The sequence below is a fragment of the Saccostrea echinata genome, unplaced genomic scaffold (genome assembly GCF_033153115.1).
Source record: "Saccostrea echinata isolate AGI-Se365-2 ecotype Australia unplaced genomic scaffold, CSIRO_AGI_Sech_v1 ptg000027l, whole genome shotgun sequence".
In the NCBI taxonomy this organism is placed as follows: domain Eukaryota; kingdom Metazoa; phylum Mollusca; class Bivalvia; order Ostreida; family Ostreidae; genus Saccostrea; species Saccostrea echinata.
This window is the reverse complement of record NW_026889776.1, coordinates 6,575,001-6,597,496: the sequence shown is the minus strand read 5'-3', so window position 1 is coordinate 6,597,496 and position 22,496 is coordinate 6,575,001. Positions and strand designations below refer to the sequence as shown.

The window sequence follows — 22,496 nt, the reverse complement described above, 5'->3', positions numbered from 1 at the left end:
AACGATATACATTTTGGTTTTCCTAGTGCATGTATATTGAAAGTGTATATAGTTCCTTTTGTGTATTCTACCGCGCCGTGACAAGAAATAATTTTCATGTCAATGCAATAAAAATGCATCAATATCCTTCCTTCAAAATTCAGAAACAGGACTAAAAGGATGAATAAGAACACTTTTTGTATGCTCTAACGTATTTGTAAACCATCTTCAATTAGATATCAAGTAATTACCGTACCGTTGTACTTGCAGTGAATTTTTCCAAGGCATTTTGCAGATCCCCAGTCAATGAAAACAACAGAATCGGATTTCTCTCCTTTTAATGCAACGTTATCCTCTGAAAAAAGTCATGAGTAAATATGAGTAATCATTGTTAATTTACAATGATTAACAAGAACAACGCCCAAAATTGTCTTTATATTTGAAAAGCTCAGGAGGAAATGAATTTAACAAAAAAAAAAAAAAAAAAAAAAAAAAAAAAAATCAAGATAGTTTTTCCAAAACGAAATATATACTAAAAATTTTTACATGCCTGTACGGTTTAAATAAATTCTCGTTACTATCAAAATATCAAAATACACATGGATAAAAATATGCTGAAGATTTATTTCCTTAAGTTATCTTTAAATTTTTAAATATTGTATTTCCACGTCCGTTCTTGAAGAGAATAATGTATATGTCAAAGCAATATGTCTTGTGAAACAAAGAACGTCATCTACGTTAGAACATGCTCTTGTTGTAAGGAATTTTACATTTGAGAAACAAGCAACAAACTAAGAACTCGAATACGTGTCTATAAACAGCAAATAATCAATCAAGAATAAAGGACAAAGTCAACTAAGTGAACATTTAGTTGTGTGTGATAACGCATTCCCTTTTATACAATACTGTTTGGAAACCATATCCAACGAAAAGAAAAAGAAAAAAATATTCATACCTTCAATTCAAAGCTTAAAAGCATTATTATATTTTCTCTTAATAAACATCAAAGTGACTTTATAATGCACCGCTTATCATGGCGTCACAATTTAAGTTACTATGCAAAAATTTGCTAAGTATCCAAAAGATTGTTAATGAAAGGGGTAATGCTAGCTGTGTTAGCTTAAAATCTTCTTCATCTTCTCTATTTGAATATTTTTCATTATACAACAATGTATGAAATAAATATATTTAGTCAAACCTCTTTATTTCAAACTTAACGGGACCGAGAGAAAAAACTTCGAGATAACCGAGGATTCGATTTAACCAGAGTAAAAAGCTTAAAAAAAATAAAGGGGTTGGGACTTCGAAATTACTTCGACGTATCCATGGTATTTGAGATATCAGTGTTCAAAAAACCGAAGTTCAACTGTATATATATGAAAATAAATATCAATATTATAGAGTCATGATTGAGACAACTGGTTACAAAGAACATAAAAAAACAAACATACCTTTAATGTCAAAATGTGCTATTCCATGTCCGTGCAATTCTTTCAAAGCCTTAAGAAGTTGAAAGAATATGCTTACTGATTCCAGAAATGTGTTTCTCGTAGTATATCTTCGTTTTTTTAATGAACCTCCTAGTAAAATTTGAAACATTCATCAATTGTATATCTGAACATCATGTTTTTCTTTTTGAAATGAAGCTATGTCAATGCACTACCTTCAGCATATTCCATAATGATATTGATGAATTCATCTTCAACAACTATTCCATATATCTTCAACGCCTTTGCATACCCTTGAAGTTGTAATGCAGGAATGGTAACCTCTTCCTCTCGAAAATATTGTCTTTTGATCTATGGAAATGAAAATTTCACAAGCAATATGTATATAGCACATTCCTCTTTATAACAGAAAACGACTTATTCAATATTTAAAAATGTTTTTATATAAGACAAAAAATTAATACCCTTTTCATAGCAAAAAGCTCATTCCTTTCCACAGATATACAAAGCAAAACTTGGCCAAATGCCCCTTTCCCAAGCTCTCCTACTACTTTGTACTGATGGTTCTGCCGAAATGATTTTGATGTTCTTGCAATATCATCCATTAGCTTAGAATAAAGAAAGAAGAAGTAATTATTTTAAACATTAAATACAATCAATTTTAGATACACAACAGCTATGATAATCATTGTTCATGTAAACATGCATCATCAGACATTACCGTGTCTTTGAAAGCAATTCCACAGTGGTCCGATACGCCATTTTCCTTTACCCGTGACAAAAATGGTTTCAAATCTTCTCTTGACCCAACTACTACAAATCTGTTGAAAGGATTATAAGAATTGTAAGCATTTATCTTTTGTACATTATTCAGAGCTCCATTTTCATTTTGAAGAAAGTGAAGAATATTTTTCACTTCCTCGTCATTTGTGATAAATTGCTTCAGGATATCATGGAAAGTGACATCATTCTCTGAAAAGATATTGCGTATCCCACCAGCTTGAAATTTATCGGGAGATTCTTGAAATTCTTCTTTTGTTAAATTAATAACCAGAGTTTCGACTGGAAATTTCATTTCGTTCAGCAAATTCAGCAATTGCAGGGTGGATGGGTTCATCTTAAGAGCAGGCATATACGTGTTCGTTTCAGATTCGTCATGTGTCTTGCTTTGAATTGCTAGTCCATTCAGATTTCTACGTTCCAACTCTTGAACATCTTTTCCATCATCATCATCATCAGTTGGAAGTCGATTCAACCATAAAGATTCCAAAGGAGTTTTACAAGCAATACTCCTTTCCTCATGATCTTGTTTTGCATCTTCTTGATCAGTTTGTAAGGTACCTTTATTAGATTTTATATTTTGCAATTCATTAGCAGACAGCATAAATACATTTGCAATCAAATTTTCAGGTATGAAATGGGATGAAGTCTTTTGAAAATATTCACACCATGCTTCAGAATCCTCTTTGTAGAACACTTTATTTGCGAGCAATTTACTTTCAACAGCTTGGAATTTGTCTTTTCCATCCATCTTCTTGCAATGTGCTTTCGATTTTCCAGTGAGGAACCAATTTTTCAAAAATGCCAGATTGAACAAATCTGTATCTTCTATCCAATCTGTGTTCTTTAAGCGGAATCTGAAAAACTTTTTGTCTTGGTAATGTTCCTGTGGGGTAGGAACGGGACGTCTAAAGCTCATTTTATGTCTTTCCTTGGTCGTCCTGGTTGAAAATGCCTGCTTTCCATTTCTTCCCATCAGTGACACAATGGTAGGAAACCAAACCTTGAAAAAATTAATCGCAAAGGTTGCAATTTTGCGAAGACAGGGGATAAGAATTCGAATGATCAGCCATAAAAGAAAGGAGTCTTCCGCTGATAACTTAATTTGGAACTCTGCAAAAATAGTTATCGAATTCGATATCTGGTCCTCTTCTGTTAATGGCGATTCAGAACTATCATCAGACTCGAAGACAAAGTCGCTTGACATGAGTGTATCAGCATCAAGATCCGTTGAATTTTCATCATCGCTTCTGGTTTCACATTCTTTTCCAATGGCTGTGTTTTGTTTACAGAATTTCATACTTGTAGATTTGGTTTTGAAGTGCTTTATATTTCTATAAAAAGAAAATCCATGCTTGTAGAATTACGAATTTTGTAAAAAGCCTGTTGAATCTTTAAATAGTTTTTAAATAAATGAACTTTTTTTTGGTATATTTATTGTTAAATTTTTTTCTTCGGGGAAATCAGCATCCAAAATTTAATTCAATTTTGTGAAATTTTTCCATAGCTAACAAAATTACTTGAAACTTCTTTAGATTGTTATCAGTCTGTGGCTATATTTCAGAATGTATCACTGAAAGTGGTTCTAAATAGAATTAACGAAATTCTACTAAATGCTCTACTACATATAATAGAACCACTTTGAATGACACATCATTTGAAATGAAGCTGCAGACTGCTAATTTTCTAAACGAGTTCCAAGTATTTTTGTACATTTTGCATGGTAATGAATATGTTTACACTTTTCAAGGACAAATCAATAATTAAGTACATTTGCACTGAGGGAAATTGTGCAACACAAAGAAGTTTGTAAACACGGAAGTGTTGGGGGTGGGGTTAACTTTTGAGTGTTCTTAATACATATAGAGTAAATTAGAAGTTATTGAGCGTCTACAGTGATATATTCTATACAACTATCAGGCATTTTTATAAAAACATTCATTTACGATATTGTGATGATTTTGCACTTATTGAACTTATCCACTATTTTGCAATCGTAAAACAGAATCGTTTGACATCTTAGTTTCGTTCAATGCGCATTTACTTAATAAACTCAGACAGACATATTAATGACAATGATAGCATAATTACAAATTTAACAATTAAACAATATGCAAATAAAATGATAAGCTATAATAAAATTAGCAGTTACTTTCGGTTTTGGACAGTTCATCAATAACAATACCCACACGCCTAAGGTATTATAAACATAAAAAAGAAGTATATTGTTTGCAATTCATCACTATCTCCAACTAATTCTTAAATCCTAGATTGAAAGTGTTTTAAGATGTAAGGAAAAGACTTTACTTACCCTAATCTCTTAGTCGATTTACTTAATATTTTTTATCTCGATTAAAAATTTCCAGGGGCTAATTATAGCAGCATTTAAGTTAGCCACAAAAGAGGAAGCACTTGTAAGGAATAGGTATTATGTACTTTATGGTATTATATTCGATCAATGTTGGAATAAAATTCCTTGTAATGTGTGTGTAGTTTTTCTCGAAAAGTCTGAAAATTATTAGATTTCATTTTTAATAAAATACGAGTTGTAAGTTTATCAAACAATTTTCTACCTTGATATTATGTAAAGGGAAAGTCTGATAAAGAAGGTTAATAGAGCACCACTCTACATTGCATGAACATTGAACTGGAGTGAAGTTCTTTAATTAGATACAGTGTGAAATGTAAATGTTGAAAAATATCGTGTCATGTTTGAGAATAGAAACTTTTAATTCTGTCTTTTTCTTTAGCACAGTTAAATCAATTCTCATCAGAGGAAAAATATTACAAATCATAAGCAAACAAACAAAACAGTTTTTACAAAACTTAAGTGCATTATAGTATTAACAAAGACCTCAGTTTATATGAAACAGCAGTTAAATTTCCAAATGAAAACATATTTCATTCAGAGTATGATCTGTGGTCCAATTAAAAAAAACAGTTATGTAATAATCAATAAAATACTTGAAGCATTTAAAGAGCGCCTATTTAATGAAAAGGCGCTTAACAATACGATTATACTAAAATGATGTACAATGTACTAGTAGTGATTGAAGCATTTTTTAAAAGAAAAAGAATAATGCATAAACATGCACAGACATATAAGGAAACAACTTAGAATAAAACATAAGTCAAATAGTTACATTACAGAAAAATGATATAATACAGAAATAATACTTTATTACCTATATTTACATTTGTGACTTATCTGTAAAAATATTTACGTACTCATGAAATGATTTTGTTTTTCAAACCTAAAATAAATTGAATGTGTGGAACACGTTGACAACTTATGAGTCGATTGTTTATGACTTAACAATGAATTTATGGTCATGTTCCGAACCTGTTTACACAGAGGCTTAAATGATAAATGTTCCAATAGTTTTATACAATGTAAAAGGGAAAACATTTTAGAATGTAAATATTTGATAATAATCATAATAAATGATTATAGCGTCTTAGGAACTCTGCATAAAATTCAGCGATAAAACAACTCAGTTGTGTCAATATTAATTTCAAAATCAAACTCGGCGAACCATCATAAATGAAGTTTTTACACCACCAAAGTTGTTTGTCAATGAATACCAAAAATTACAATTCCCAGCTGTCTGACAACTTCCGTTTCCGTATATTCCATTAAGGTTTGCCCACGTGCATATATTATGCCACCATGCACCTTTACGTGCTATTGCACAACTACCCTCAGCAAAATCATTATCTATGTCACGTGTGCTGAATTTTTGTCCATTCGTATTGGTTGTTCCGTGACTTTCAATGGATTCACCTAAAGTTATATTAAAATCCATGTTAAATGACATGAACATTTTAACGAATCTTGAAGTCTCTGAGATAATTCTAAAAGTGGTATTTGTAGACAACAGATCGAGGTGATCTTGTCACTTTTTTGTCTAGTATTCAAAAAAATATTTTTTGGACTTGTATACCTGCATTTCCCTGATAAGACCCTTCTTTAAGTCTCATTCTGTAACTATCTGTTTCGTTGGCAATCCTGAAATCCTTATATTTGGCATAGAACCAACCACCACTGAATTTTTCTAGCCGGACGTAAAGATCTGACGTTCCAAGGGTGGTCAGCTGATGTAAGTGATCATTTCCTATAAAAAGATTTATCAGTGTTATTTTTCTGACATTTCCTTTTTTTTTTATTAAAACAATTCTAGGTCAAACTTTTTATTTCATCAACAAAGTTGAAATGCATCAAATTTTAGTGCAGAAAACATGACATCAAGTGAACGTTAAGATAATGCCTTTGAGGTAATAATAACCAAATCTGCTTCACATACCAAGCCAGTGCTCTCCCTGGGGTTGCCCAAACCCTGATTTGTAGTTCAACCAATCCAAATAAAAATCAACAGATCCATCCTTTCTATGTTGAAATACCTGATAGAAATGATTAACTTTCTTACTACATCTTTTTCGATGGTTAAGACATTCACATTAATATTTTTTATCGCGTTCCAAAAATTTGTTAAACATGAAGTAAACTGTTCATTTAGCTCCAAAACATGTTGTACATGGATTAAGTCGTAAATTTTAATCTATGCTACATTTCGGTTCTATGATTAACAGGTTAAACAAGTTAAACTTAAATCATCTTTTTGTTTATCAGCAACATTAGGAAGTCCTATCAGTAAAACTCTTTTAATTGATAAATTTTATTTTTTGAAAGAAAAGTCTCTTTTGCTTCGATTTCTCAATTGAGATTAATAATACCTTAATAAAAACACCAAGTTCCATGTATTCTTAATGTGAAATATTGATTTTAAACATTAAAATATTTACTACATGTATTTGATCCACATGTATTGATTTATGACCTGAACGTCGTAATGCTCTGAAAAAAAAAGAGTTATGAAAGGAAGGAAGAAAGAAAGAATTGTTTCAAAATCTGTTTATATTGTACATGTATGTAAAACAAGCAAATGTTTAGAACCGATTCTTACCGTCCAGCCCCCTCCATCGGTTGTCATATCACAGTAAACCTCCACTGGTCTGGTAACAGGGAGAGACGGGAAAACTGTGTACACCCCGGTTGTAGTATAACCTTGCTGGTATAGTTCTTTACAATCTTTGTATCTATCTACAGCTGGAAATATGTGAAAAAAATAAGTACTTTATTCTAATTAAAACGCGTTACGGTATTTCCATCATTTATTAGAGCTGTTCTTAAATGTGTTTAAAATCTATTTACAAAATAAGCAAAACTATGTAGTAAAATATTATACTGGTAAATCTCGATGCCTTTAAATCCGCGAGACCGAGAAAAAAAACTTTCCGGAAATTTTCCGGGTTGGTTGACAGGTTTTAAAATACTAGTAAGTCTTACCGGATCTAATGATTTTCATTCATATCCATGCAGTGCTTATCTTTTCCACTTCTTTTTATTTTAAGGTGAATATTTTTTAAAGTTAATAAAGCAAAAAAATGTATATCATCATTTCATGTATATTTATTTATTATATGTAAGAAGAACATCATACTACGCATTCGTTACCTGAAAACGACATTTTATAGCGTTGTAGGTATCATTGACTATTTGTACAAGTTGATATCAAACATCGAACGCGTCGCCCGCGTGGCGCAGTGGTTATAGCGTCTGCTCTAGAGTCGCGAAGTAAGGAGTTGATCCTTACGTCGCTGGTTCGAATCCTACTGTGGGACGTGGAGACCGGTCCTTCGGATGAGACCGTATAAACCGAGGTCCCGTGTCGCAGTAGGTGCTGGCACGAAAAAGATCCCTCACTGCTCAATGGCCGTAAGTGCCGAGTATAGGACAAAATTTGCAGCTATCCACCGGCAAGTGGTGGCTACTCCAGATGAGTGAAAAATTCTCGAGAGGGACGTTAAACAACATACAAACAAACAAACATCGAACGCAGTTCTGTAAGTATTTCTTCTGCAATAGTCGTCATATTGACATTGATGCTGCTATGCACAGTTTCTGCATTTTCATTATTTATTTAACTTTCACGCTGACTCAAAATTAGTGTCTCGTCTTATAATTAATTTTTTCTTTTCACTGCGTCTCTAGATTATCGTAAGACAGTCGATGTTGATTAATTTTAGAGCAGACAGGCAAAATATGATTAATTGTAAATCAATTATCACTTTGCAGCATAAGTGTCACCTGAATAAATATGATATTCCTCGAGTCTGGCGTTTTCTGCCTGGGGCCATTTAAATGTCCAGGTAAAGGTGTTAATTATGTTACTCTTGCGTACACATTCCCACTTCGAGGTATCAAGGGTTAATTCCAATAGAATATCAATAGCGGGACATTTCGTGACGGCGGACATAACGTGACGATTTTTCTGAAAAAGAGGCGGACATTTCGTGACGGCGGACAAAACGTGACTCAACAGACTTCAATTTTGTTATCAAGGGTTTCGAGAAATTCAGAGTTCGAGAAATCAAGAGTAAATATGCTTAGTTATATGGGGGGAAATTCGTGACGGGAGACTCACTTCGCATATAGATAATAATTTTGTTAACTTTATTGTTGCGATCCGTCTGAACATTGTTAACTCTAGATCACCATATATTCGTGACCCCTTATTTCCGCGAGATGGTATTTAGCATTTTCTAGCAAGACAGAATTTTAACGAATTCTGACTATTGTCCTATATAATCTTTACTAATAAAAATTTACGCGAGAAGGAAATTTTCGATAGGGGACGGTCTCGCGTAAAAACGCCAAAATATGGTTCTCGAGAATAAAAAATGATTTACAGTAACATTGAATTGATATTCAATCTTTCTCTTTAATTTTGCGTAAGTAAGTCTAATCAGAAATATTCAAATAAACAGATAAATAACATTCATATAAACAGCTACGTCTGGGAACAAGTTCTTTAAAATGATCGTACTTGATATGCCTGATGCCGGTGTCGTTGATGTCAATTTTGTTGTTGGTGTGGTTGTCATCGAAGTTGTTGATTCCTTCGTTGTTGGTAGCATTGTTCTTGTTATTAATGTTGTTTTTGTTGTTGTTGTTGTTTGTGTTGATGATGTTTCTTTTATTGTTGTCCCTACCACTGGGGTTGTCATTATTGATGTTTTCGTTATCAATGTTGTTGGTATCGTTTCAGTTAATTTCGAGTTTGTTGTTTCTGAATTTCCTGTCGAAGACAATGATGTATTCCCATTTATATCTAATGAGTTATAAGATTGTTAGATATTAATTAGTCATATTTTTCATGAATATTGTTTTTTTAGTGACGTGTTCTTCGTCTTGATTTAGTTTTGTTCCATCTTGAAAGGAGGAAAGTAATGAATTTTTCAACATTGCCATAGCACAAAAATTGTAATGAAGATTTATCCCTATGGTATATATAATAACACAACGCACCTAACTCCACACTACATAGAAAACGATCTTCCAATGAATTTTCATACTCAGAAAAAAAAACATCGGTTTTTTTACCCTAAGTAACAAAAACGTGGGGGAAAAAAACCCACATGTAATTTTTAGTCGTATATGGGTTTAAAAACCCCACAAAAGATTATATGGGGTTTTTTCCCCCATGGGGAAAATTTTAAACCCCATGGGGTTTTTGTGGGGTTTTTCATGGGGTAATTTTAAGTACATGTTTCCCCATGGGATTTTTATCTTTGCCACTTAATATCTCAAAAACTAGCTAAAAATGTTGGATTTTTTATTTCATAAATCAATTTAGATATAAAAACCCCACCATTTAAAAAAAATCCTAAGATAATAGCTTTAAAGGAAAAGGGTGCGCAAGTTCGGAAAAATGTCCATTCCGAAGTTGTCCGTCCCACTGTCACTTATAAATTAAAAAATTTCGCAAATAAAGTCCGAAACGGGTGCACCAGAGTTCTTACTAACTCCTCTGTGAATACACTAGATACAAGATGATGTCCGTAAACTATTTTCAGATTTCACTCGCATAGTAAGTATCGTACATAAAATTAAAAGTCTACTTTCATTTTCTATAAACAGCCATGAAATAGGAAAACGTGAGTATGGTGGCGGTTCCAGTTGGCGGATCTAATTACTGTCAATTTTTAATGAAACTGACAACAAACAATCTTTTATTTATTTCATAAAACATCATCAATGAATTATTCAATCAAAACTTGATTTAAATGATATAAAAGAAATAGGTTGTCATAACCGACTAAAAAAAGGAAATGTGCAAATTATTTTCGTCATTCACCGATCTTAATATTGATGGAAACTTCTAAAACATCATATAGCATCGAGCCCGATGTTAAAGAAAAACGAGGCGATTATAGCTTCATGAACATAAAAAAAAAGCTTTTGTGTGAATGGTCATTGAAATAATGGTAAATCATTGATAACAATATAAGTTGTGAATATATTTATATATCGGAAAACTATTAGTAGGTTTTCCTAGTAAATTTATCGGTAAAATTTGTATAGTCCTCACTGAGAGCATAGTGACAACGAACCCGTAGAACAATTTGTACTTCGTAATAAATTTGCTTAAATGAAAAGAGAAAATTAATGAATAAGGTATTGTTTAAACACAATAAAAGCTGTTAAAATTTTGTGCTTTAATCAATATACTTCAGGTTTTTTCTTTCTTAATACAGTCTTTTGTATCAAATACTCAGTCTTTTCATAGGGCTTAAAAGCTTATTTTTACCAAAAAAAAAAAAAAAAAAAAAAAAAAAATCAAAATCAATTTATCATTAAATTGTGCATATTCGCTGCTTTTATCCTTGACGGAAATGAAATAAGAGCACCTGAAGTACAATATTCATTACATAGTATAACAGGTTTCACAATAAACGTCAATTAATGAAACTGTTATTTTCAAGTTTCTACAAGGAAGGGGGGTTGGGGTTGGGGGTTGACGTACATCTTCTTCTGCTCCAAAGCTATATGCGGGATTTTGAACAAAGTATGTCTTCCTGCTGTAAGCCTATACGCTGTCAGTAGAAACTACAATATATATTATTGGAATTTTTCGGTCGGTAGTGGTATAAATTCAATTCCCCGCGCTTGTGCGGGATTTCATCTAGTATCTTTACAAAAAAGCCTATTTATGACATTGCTAATATGTATTACTAAAATTATAAACATTGCTAGCCGACGGGAAACCACAAAACTCTCTCGTAAACACTTTTCCATTTCTAAATGTTATTTTTTTTTTACTATGGATGTAAATTTCTACAAAAAATAAGAACATTATGTTCCACACAATGATTTATATTTCGAATCTACTTATTCATACTTCACCAAATTCTTGCTGATTCAAAAAGAATTAGAAAAAAATAATTAGTTATAATATTTTGATAATCATAATATAATATTTTGATAGGGAGAACAAACAAAAACAAATTCACCTGATGATGTTTGTGCGTTTCTATTGGCTTCAGGTGTATCTACAAGGAAAAAAAGGATGAATAAAGCAGCAAAATATAATGATAGCAATTTAGGCAATCAGGGGCGTTTCTGAATCGAAGTGTCCGTTTTATCTGGTTGTATATACTATTTATTTACCTTTGTTGTTTATGATCAGTACCACAGCAGTAACCACAGAGGAAGCAATGATAATCAAGAAGACGAAAAGGCAGCAGATAAGAAGGGGCCGCTTGCTGCATTTGGACTCTAACTGTTCTCTCTCTGGAAGTTTCAGGTTTTGTTCCGATTGATGAGAGGCCTTTCAAAATTGTATATTACATGCAAAATTAGTCTATTGTTAGCTCATAACTCTATATTTGTTGTAAAATATCAACAAATCTATAATTGCATTATGATATATATAAATTTAAGTTTACTTAAAATTTTTTATTGTAATCAATAAGTGTCCTCCTTGAATGTTCAAGTCTGATATATTGTATCGTGATGTATTATAATGGTTATTTTGTTTCATGTCTTAGGAGAGGCAGAGATTGACCAATCAAAATCAAACATTTAACATTTCGGCCACGCGGTGCGTCACTCTGCCTCTTCTCCCACCTACAGCCTTGGAGGACGGACGTTTTTTCAAGTTTGTTATTTATTTTATCAAGAACTTGGTGAGTAAAATTATTTTATCATGTCTTCAATGTCCATTTTCATGATTTTTCTGTTAAGTCTAAGTTGTAATTACTGGAAATTTGGATTATCTCCCTTTACAAAATTAGTTTATTTCTCATATTTATATTTTGTGTCAGCTAAAATTATATGCCATTGTTAATAATACTTTTGAGAATTTCAAGCAAATTATTAAACGTCACAAAGGTGGCAACACACGACAGACTGTTTTACAGACTTTTTATTCATTGAAGGAGGATAAAATATGGTGCTCTAGTGATGAGAGGATTATGGAAAGAAATAAGCAATTTAATGGGCAATTGGGCTATCAAAGTACTTATTGCATTAATATAAATAAATATATATATATATATATATATATATATATATATATATATATATATATATATATATATATATATATATATATATATATATATATATATATATATATATATATACATTTGCTATGTTTTTCTACTAAGCCAACTGTGCAGTTGATTTGAAGTTCATTTTTGTGTATACTCACGCGTAGAAATATACACGGTGAAACTCGCGGTAAAGTGACGTCACAATGAGGCTACAGAGACGTTAATAAAAATGTAACGATATAGGGCAGCAAGAAATTCAAATATTGAGCATAATATTGTTGCTTTTGAACTTGTAAAATGTAAATATAAGGAATGTTTTTAAGTTTAGTGTGAATTATTGGTGTGTAAATCACACAGACTTGTCACGTAGGCATATTTCATGAAGCGCGCTAGCGCTTCATGAAAAATATGCCTACGTGCAAGTCTGTGTGATTTACACAACAATAATTCACACAAAACTTAAAAACATTCCTTATATATATATATACATCTCTCTCTCTCTCTCTCTCTCTCTATTGTCAACATCACTGAAAATTGAACTGGAAAGTTTTACACTTTTCATATTTTTCTCTCCGTTTTAAACACGTGAGTACAGTTGTACTTACGCTAATTGTTTCCGGTGTACGTGTGGTATTCTTTTTTGGTGTCTCAACTTGTAAAGGACGAACAACTTGTAACGGTTTTTCATACTGTGAATCCGACAAAGTGTAATCCTGAAAAGCAAGTCTTCTTACCGATTCTTCTCTCTATTTTTATTTGATACACACAATATTTGATCAAAGATTTTTTTCTTTAAAAAAAGGGCGAATATAAGCACACATATGAGTGCCATGCAAATATTTAAATGTAAAAAAAACCTGGTGACCTAACAAAATAATTAAAGCAGCAAAGACTCCCGCATATGTGAATTTTGGAGACTAAGTAGACATTTGCGATTGAATTTTTATAGCTTTGCAATTTTTCAAGTACTGAAACAGATATGTTTATACTGGATCAAGAAAAAAATCCTTGGGAAAAGTATTGTTTCAATGTCAAACTTAAAGTGACAAATAATTTATCTGGGTCTATATCTGCGAATGTATTCTGATGCCAAATTTTTCATTACCTCAGTAGTTATCTGATTTCTACGATACACTTAACAGTTTTGACTTTAATGCACCCGTGGAGTCGTAAATAATTTCTTTACAAAAAATTGACGTCCTATGTACAAATTATAATTTTCATGGTAACTTAACTCCATGACTCGGAAACATTTCTTTAGAACATACTGAATATGCTGTACCTTTTTAAAAATGTCATTGAAGCTTAAAGGTATTTTACCTGTATTAACCATCTACGATTCAAGCTTCACATACTTTGAAAAAAATGAATGAAAATGAAAATCTGAAATAATTTGTGACGCAGTACTACTAGTAATAGGCAAACTCACGGGTTTGGGATATTCCGGATACTGGATGTCAGCTGGCATGAAGTATTCGTGATCTGATTTTGTTGACTCCGAAATGACCTTCAGATAACATAAAATATTGTATTGTAACAAGAACAAAAAAAGAAGTTTTTTTTCTTCAAATTCTAATTCTAATCTAATAAGACATTAAAAACAAAGAAATTACTTTTTTGATAGATATTACATTTTATTAGCAATGTGTTATTCAAAATTAGCTATTTCTATTTTTTAAGTTTCTTAAAAATGATATGGGCGCAGATGAAATACAAATGTAAATATAGGCTTTAGAAAATGAAATGAACCACGTATCTGCAAAACCTCTGAATTTCATCCTTACTTACCGCGGAGTCTCGTATTTTCTCATAATCTGATGACTTTAATTCCAAATATACACTGTCGGGATTTCCATTAACGTATTTTTCACTCTCCTTAATGAGGAAATCATTATTAATAATTGGCGAACGATGTTCTACATCTAAGAGAAACGGATAAGTTTTTTTTTCCTTAAAAGATAAAGTTTGTGTCAAAAATATTGACCTACGTACGTGTACCTGCGATTTGGTATTAGTCTCGAGGGAACATTTGACATAGCCTGAGTCTGAGAATTCCTAAATGTTAAATTTTAATACTACTTAAAAGAGAGCGAAGAAATGAAAAATGGAAAATTACTGAATACATGTAATTAAAGTGTAAAAAGAAAATGGAATAAACAAAAATATTGATGAGTTGCTACTTTTGGTGAATCCATCCAAGAATTCTTCTTATCATGAATTTGCCTCAATATCCTTTACAACTGCAAAGGAAAACAAGACATGAGAGAGAGAGAGAGAGAGAGAGAGAGAGAGAGAGAGAGAGAGAGAGAGAGAGCAATTTTCTGATTTGTTTAAATATAAATGCAATGTATTTTTTCTAAACTTTATTTACGAAATACATGTATAATGATTCATAAAAATATGTGAGACAAAGGAAATGTAAAGTTTGGGACCTACCTGATTCCTGTTAAAAAAACATAAAATCCACATCACTTCCTGGTTGAATTTTATATGCTTGTCATCATTATAAATTTCTAATTTAAATATTTGTACATTGTATATTGAAAATGGAGTCCACTGATATTTAATCGTGTTTTAAGATTTGTGGCAATGTCGTGAAACTTTAACGAAGATTGTTCTTTTCCTTAAAAAAAAAAACATAGCGCACATGTATTGTTCGAGAGAGAGATAGAGGGTAATCTATGAAGTTTTGGTTCAGTACACACGAAGATATGTCATCAAAAGTTTCTTTTTACATTATTTGATTCTTCCACTATTGTGAATGCGACGCTCGTCCTTTTGTTTGCCACACCTTTTATACAAGGGGTAATTGCTGTTCGGATTTTAATGTTCTCCATTTCTCAAGTTCTGCTGATTTTGTTTAAAAAAGCTGAAGGATTGAAACAGTTCAATCAGCTGATTTAAAAACCTATTCAACATTTAACAATACATTACAGAATCAAGAGGAATGATCATCCTATGTATCCCTATATTTATTTGAATAAGAACAAAGAGTTCAATGAATTGGCAAAAAGAACCTTACAAAAATCTTCTTTTTAGCTCACCTGAGCCGAAGGCTCAAGTGAGCTTTTCTGATCAAAATTTGTCCGTTGTCTGTCGTCGGCGGCGGCGTCGTCGGCGTCGTTGTTGTCGTAAACTTTTCACATTTTCATCTTCTTCTCCAGAACTACTGGGCCAATTTCAATCAAACTTGGCACAAAGTATTCTTGGGTGAAGGGGTTTCAAGTTTTTTCAAATGAAGGGCCACACCCTCCTCCAAGGGGAGATAATTACGAAATAGCAAAAAATTAATGGCATTATTGAAAAATCTTCTTCTCAAGAACCAGTGGGCCAGGAAAGACGAAACTCATGTGGAATTATTGTCAGGTAGTGTAGATTCAAGTTTGTTCAAATCATGACCCCCGGGGATAGGGTGGGGCCACAATGGACGATCAAAGTTTTACATAGGAATATATAGGAAAAGTCTTTAAAAATCTTCTTCTCAAGAACAGCAAAGCTATGATTTGTCATATTTATATGAAAGCATCCTCAGGTGGTGTAGATTCAAGTTTGTTCAAATCATGACCCCCAGGGATAGGGTGGGGCCAAAATGGACAATCAATGTCTAACATAGGTGTACATAGGAAAAATCTTCAAAAATCATCTTCTCAAGAACAGCAAAGCTATGATTGGTCATATTTATATGGAAGCATCCTCAGGTGGTGTAGATTCAAGTTTGTACAAATCATGACCCCTGGGGGTAGGGTGGGACCACATTGGACGATCAAAGTTTTACATAGGAATATATAGGAAAAATCTTCAAAAATCTTCTTCTCAAGAACAGCAAAGCTATGATTGGTCATATTTATATGGAAGCATCCTCAGGTGGTGTAGATTCAATTTGTTCAAATCATGACCCCCAGGGGTAGGGTGGGGCCAAAATGGACGATCAATGTTTAACATAAGTGTACATAGGAAAAATCTTCAAAAATCTTCTTCTCATGAACAGCAAAGCTATGATTTGTCATATTTATATGGAAGCATCCTCAGGTGGTGTAGATTCAAGTTTGTTCAAATCATGACCCCCCAGGGGTAGAGTGGGGCCAAAATGGACGATCAATGTTTAACATAGGTGTACATAGGAAAAATCTTCAAAAATCATCTTCTCAAGAACAGCAAAGCTATGATTGGTCATATTTATTCGGAAGCATCTATATTTATACGGAAGCATCCTCAGATAGTGTAGATTCAAGTTTGTTCAAATCATAACCACCCCCCCCCCCCCCATTCCCTTTTTAGGGGTAGGTGGGACCACTTATGCATTTAAGCTTTTCAATACTAAACTGATTTTTCCTTTTTTCCTAGCCACAGTGCTCAGGTGAGCGATGTGGCCCTTGGGCCTCTTGTTTTTTTTTTTTTTTTTTTTTTTTTTTTTTTTACAAAAATACAGATAGCTTATGAGGCAAATAAGAATGTAATAATTGTTTGTTTGTATGTAGTTTAACGTCCCTATCGAGAATTTTTCACTCATATGGAGACGCCACCACTTGTCGATGGAGAGCTGAAAATTTTGTCCTATACTCGGCACTTACGGCCATTGAGCAGTGAGGAATCTTTTTCGTGCCAGCACCTACTGCGACATAAGGATCTACTCCCTACTCCGCGACTCTAGAGAAGACGCTCTAACCAATGCGCCACACGGGCGACAGAATGTAATAATACATGGAATTATTACGTTGATATGGCCTTTTTTGTGCAGATATATATATATATATATATATATATATATATATATATATATATATATATATATATATATATATATATATATATATATATTAGCTGATAAAGAATATGAAGAAATTAAACCTTTCAAGCAACATTATAACTATAACGTCATAGTTTTGCTATTGCTGTTGTTTTATTTCCCCCTGAGAAAAGGCTTTTCCAGTTTCTTTATGGAATTTCGCATTCAAAGGTAGATTGCCCCCATTCTTTTTTGCTGCAGTAAGGCTAACCCCTCCATCTTACTGTAACCAATTTTTAATTGTTGAAAACAACCTTCCCCACCCTTCCCATCTGAAAGAGGTTTTGTTCGATTTGTTCGATTTTTGTAGGTTTTAATTATTTTTTTGCTGTTCTTTCAAATTTTTTTTATAAGGACACTCTCCCGTATCCTAAATTGGATTTGTGATAAATAAATTTCGGTAAAGGTTTTCTATCATGCCCTGTCTCTTTTCTTTCAGGAACTTTTTTGTTTTGTTTGTCAATAATTTTCTGGCAGCCTTCGATGCTTTGAAAAATGATGCTACCCGCTCGTGTTCACTACCTCTTATTACATAAATGATAAGATCCTCCTTATGAAAATCTGTTCCATAGTGTCTGTGATAAAAATACAATATTTTAGTCAATAATTAACCATCCTATTAACAACAAGGTGAAGATCCTGAAAGGTTTTCGGCGAGGGGATTAAAAGGGGATCTAGTAACATTCTATACCTCCTCTTTAATTTTTTACACTCACTTTACATTAGTTCTTAAAACTTCGGCGAGTTTTCCTATTTACAAGAATACAATTTTAAGTTACAATAAAGTAATTGTAACAGGGACCATATCATGCAAAATTTTGAGGAAAAGGCCAGGCCTTCCCGCTTTCCTGGATGTTTTCACATTTGTTACCTTAAAAATAAATGCAAATTTGCAGTAGGACTGGAGATAAAACTTGAGTCAAATGTTGACAAAATTTTAAGAGAGGTATGGAATCCAGACACATTTGCCCCCTTCCCTCTACTGATTTTTTTATGAAAATATTTCAATATAAACTGCACAAAACTGCCCAATCTAGCGATTATCATCATGTCATGTTTGATTAAAGAAAAAAATCTATTAAAGCACAACTTGATCCATACTAATTTCTTTTCAAGATTTGAGCTTTTCCACTGCCTAGTGTGCAACGCTAGACATCTAGAGCTAGTTACAATTCATCACAGAAACATAACAGTGAAAACACCCAATGAAAACAAATAAGGGCAGACACTTACCCCAACATCACAATCTCATCGATCCCAACAAAGCAACTACAAATAAGCGATAGAGACGGCATAATGAAATATCACATATTTAACTTTAAAATATATGATAAACAAAAGTTACATTCAGCCACCAATTAACGTGTCTTTTTCATCATAAGTGAATGAGACTTTGTACGTTTTCCCCTCATTATTTTTTTTATCATTAGTGAACGAAATTTTTAACATCTACTGAAAAAAATATCATCAGTAAGTATTTATCATTAGTGGTGTGTTGTAGACATAAGTTGCTTGCTGAATCGGCATTTTTTTAACACATCAGTAATATTCAAGATTTTTTTTGAATAACCGGAGAAAAAAACAATTGTTGCATGTCCCTGATTAAATCTTTGTTATACCAGATTTCGGGGCCACCAACTTTTAAATATCTGAGCTCAAATCTTAAATTTCTGTCTCAGCTGAGTAAAATACCGTGTCAACAACATTTCTGAGATTGATATCATTTAAGCTGAGATTTGAGAAAAATTTCAGACTTATTCTCATTGTTATATGCGATCTTTCATTTAATAAATGCTCGAAATATTTGAATGAAAGATTGAAATTAATTGAGTTAGTTGTGCATGCAAAATTTTGGTACATAATCGAGAAAATACACCCTCTACTTCCTCCATCCTTTACTTGTTGTTTCGAGTTATTCAACGGTAAGGATTCCATTACGACCTTTGTGACAGTAATTGTTTAGCAAGTCCACATTAAAAAAATCCTGAAAGTAAAACAACACAAGAACATTTCCAAACTTTGTAGACTTGGCTCTTGTGTGGACATAAATAGACAGAAACATTCATCGAGGCGTCACTTCCGCCATTGTGACGTTACCTGTAGAAAGATTATGAAAAGTAGGTAGGCGGATCATAACTATATTTTGCTATTAATCATTGATAAAATACATTTTTCTACCTTTTTTTTCTGTTTTTTAAATGACAGACCTGTGATTTATTTAAGGAATGTTTTTAAGTTTTGTGTAAGTTATTTGTGTGTTAATTACACAGACTTGTCACATAGACATATTTCACGAAGCGTGCTAGCGCTTCACGACAAATATGCCTACGTGCAAGTCTGTGTGATTTACACACCATTGATTCACACTTAACTTAGGACCATTCCCTATATTTAAATTTTACATATTCAAAAGCACCAAAAATATTCCCAATGTTTAAATTATTCGCTGCCTTACATGGTTACATTTTTATTAACGTCTCTGTATCTGACTGTGACGTCATTTTAGCGCGAGTTTCTCCGTGCATATTTCCACTCGTGAGTGTACACGAAAATGGATTCAAATCAAATTCACATTTAACGTTGGCTTAGGAGAAAAACATAGCAAATGTAAAAATTACATATCATTCTCCATATAGCAAAAATTATTTTAGTCATGGAGACTTTTCGTATTTAAAATAAATCAATGATTTTTTCAAGTGGTCAAAGAAATAAATTTTACCGCCAAGTCATGATTTAAATACTGCAAACTCGTTGTTAAACAATAAACACTGAATGATTTTTTTCTAGCCGAAGAAAAGCAAAATGCTCGATATTTATCTAAATTCTAGGGCTGGGACGATATATCGAGAAATCGATAATATCGATCGATTCAATGTGATGATGATACGCATATCGATACATATGAGGAAATATCGAAATATCGTCCCCCAAAAATCTGACTTACGTTTTTCTTTGTTTACTTAACATTTTGGGTTAAGTACATGTATGTAAGATAAATAGGATAAATATAAATATAAAATACATGCAATAATTAATACCACCTTTGTAAAATGATTTTGATTTACAACAGATATACAACTTCTTTGAATAAATTATTCTTATTTGTGAAGAAATGTTTCGTTCATTTCCATACAATTTTTTTTTAACCAATTGAACATATCGTGATACATATCGTATCGTGGCTCAAATATTGTAATACGTATCTATATAGAAAAAGTTGTATCGTCCCAGCCCTACTAAATTCCGCACATCATACATGTATTTTTGAGTGTTCCGTAAATTGTGCGTAAGATGCGACAGAAAACATAACATGTCCAGGGGAGGGAGGTAAATGCATGCTTGATTTTACACGATTCCTATTTATCAAATTTCAGGTTAACCCCCCCACCCCACCCCTTCCCAACTTAAAAAAATCCTGTACTTAATCTATGGATATTTATAAAGGGAAGTCGTTAAATAATACATCGCATGTTTCTATGATCCCCTGTGAGAAAATGTCCCAGAAATTTCATCTTCTTCTTAGATAGTCACACATTGCCAATGTAACGACAAATAGCGACCAATAGGATTCATCATTACACTGGAAACCCAAGTCAATCTCGCAAACGCTTAATCCCTAATTTCATATTATAGATAAAACTGCTTAATCATGTAATGTTTGAAACTCTGGATTGTACTTGTTTTTGATATATTTACATTTCCAATGTCTCTGTCCGAGATAAAATTTCAAATAGTAAAAATACTTTATTTCTACATAAATCTACTGGTTCATCGATAGGCGTGGTGAAAAAAAAATCACGCTCGGGGCGGGACAAATAGAGACAGAAGCGGGGCTTGTAGCACGTGAATTTGCAGAATCAAGAGCATGTAAATATAAGGAATAACTGTCAGATTTTTTGATTTCATGACGATGATCAATCGATTGGCTTGCGTGATAATTTTATGCATGCATAAACGCCTTCGGCGTTTATGCAAATTATCACGCAAGCCAATCGATTGATCACATCATGAAACCAATAAATCAGACAGTTATTCCTTAAATCAAATCGTAATTATAACTGGTCGATCTTTAAAAAAAATATTGTAAGTGTTCAAAAAAAATTCCATTGGAATAGTTAGAGTTTCCTGTTGTAATATCACATGTTCCTCAGAATGGTCATAAGTCAAGTTTATTCTCATTAATAATGAGTAAATTTGCATTATAACCACAAGTAGCAAACTAAAATATGCACTTTCATTGGGAGCTCTAACTAATTCCTGCCGTATGAATTAAGATGTATACATGTTTTGCATAACATACTATTAGAATATTCCTGATATATTTCTTTTTAATTTTTTCTTATTTTCTTTCACCTTTTCTGACAGATACATTTTCAAGCGTATTTCTTCACTGCATGAGATAATTTATAATTAGATTTTTAAATGTGCGTACCCCCCCCCCCCCCTTCGTAAATAACATAACGTAGGATGATCTAGTTTCGTGAGAAATTAACATGCTTTCTGTGCTTGCACGTTATTTTCGCGTATTCATGGATAAAAGTGTGCGTTGTAATAACATTTTTGACCTGTTTACTATAAAATATTTCAAATAAAAGATTTTATTTGACACAAACATATACCAATCTCAAGATTTTCTAAGAAATCTCAAAATTTTTTTCTCAGCTGGGCCGGAAAAGACGTCGGTGGCACGCATGTTTGAGAGAAATTCAGATTTGAGAAAAATCTCAAAAGACAAGTCTGAGTTTGATAAATAAATAAATAAATAAATAAATAAATAAATATATATATATATATATATATATATATATATATATATATATATATATATATATATATATATATATATATATATATATATATATATATATATATATATATTTGGTGGCGTAGTTTGGTGAGAAAAAAACTGAAATTTTCAAATTTTCTTATAAAACTCAGATGTCAGAAAATCTCAGCGTTGGTGGCCTTAAGCCAGTAATAAGGAAAAGAAATTAGTTGTATTACATAGAATTGTAAGATGGTCTTTCACGAGGACTGATATTTTCAGAACAAACAATCGTTATTGTAACTGTAAAAATCAAAATAGACATAGTCTTCAAATGTAT

General features: G+C 32.3%; 1 protein-coding gene and 1 long non-coding RNA gene across 3 annotated transcripts in view; both read right to left on the bottom strand.

Annotated features, from left to right (window-relative positions):
• Positions 1-1,630: 1,630 nt before the first annotated feature.
• On the bottom strand, positions 1,631-2,181 carry LOC133193343 (uncharacterized). Its single transcript, XR_009721911.1, has 3 exons — positions 2,149-2,181; positions 1,892-2,035; positions 1,631-1,778 (listed from the first exon to the last, which is right to left on the bottom strand). It is a non-coding gene; the product is annotated as an uncharacterized LOC133193343 (long non-coding RNA).
• Positions 2,182-5,672: 3,491 nt separating this feature from the next.
• Positions 5,673-22,496, bottom strand: part of LOC133193457 (techylectin-5B-like) — a 62,397-nt gene continuing 45,573 nt past the window's right edge. Inside the window, exons 11-12 of one of the 2 annotated variants that reach the window (XM_061329404.1) lie at positions 6,152-6,322; positions 5,673-5,991 (exon numbers count right to left, since the gene is read on the bottom strand). In XM_061329404.1, coding sequence (XP_061185388.1) covers positions 5,729-5,991; positions 6,152-6,322 — 434 coding nt within the window. In that variant the 3' untranslated portion in view covers positions 5,673-5,728. The remainder of the gene's footprint in view (positions 5,992-6,151; positions 6,323-22,496) is intronic. The other variant, XM_061329405.1, reaches the window with a different exon arrangement.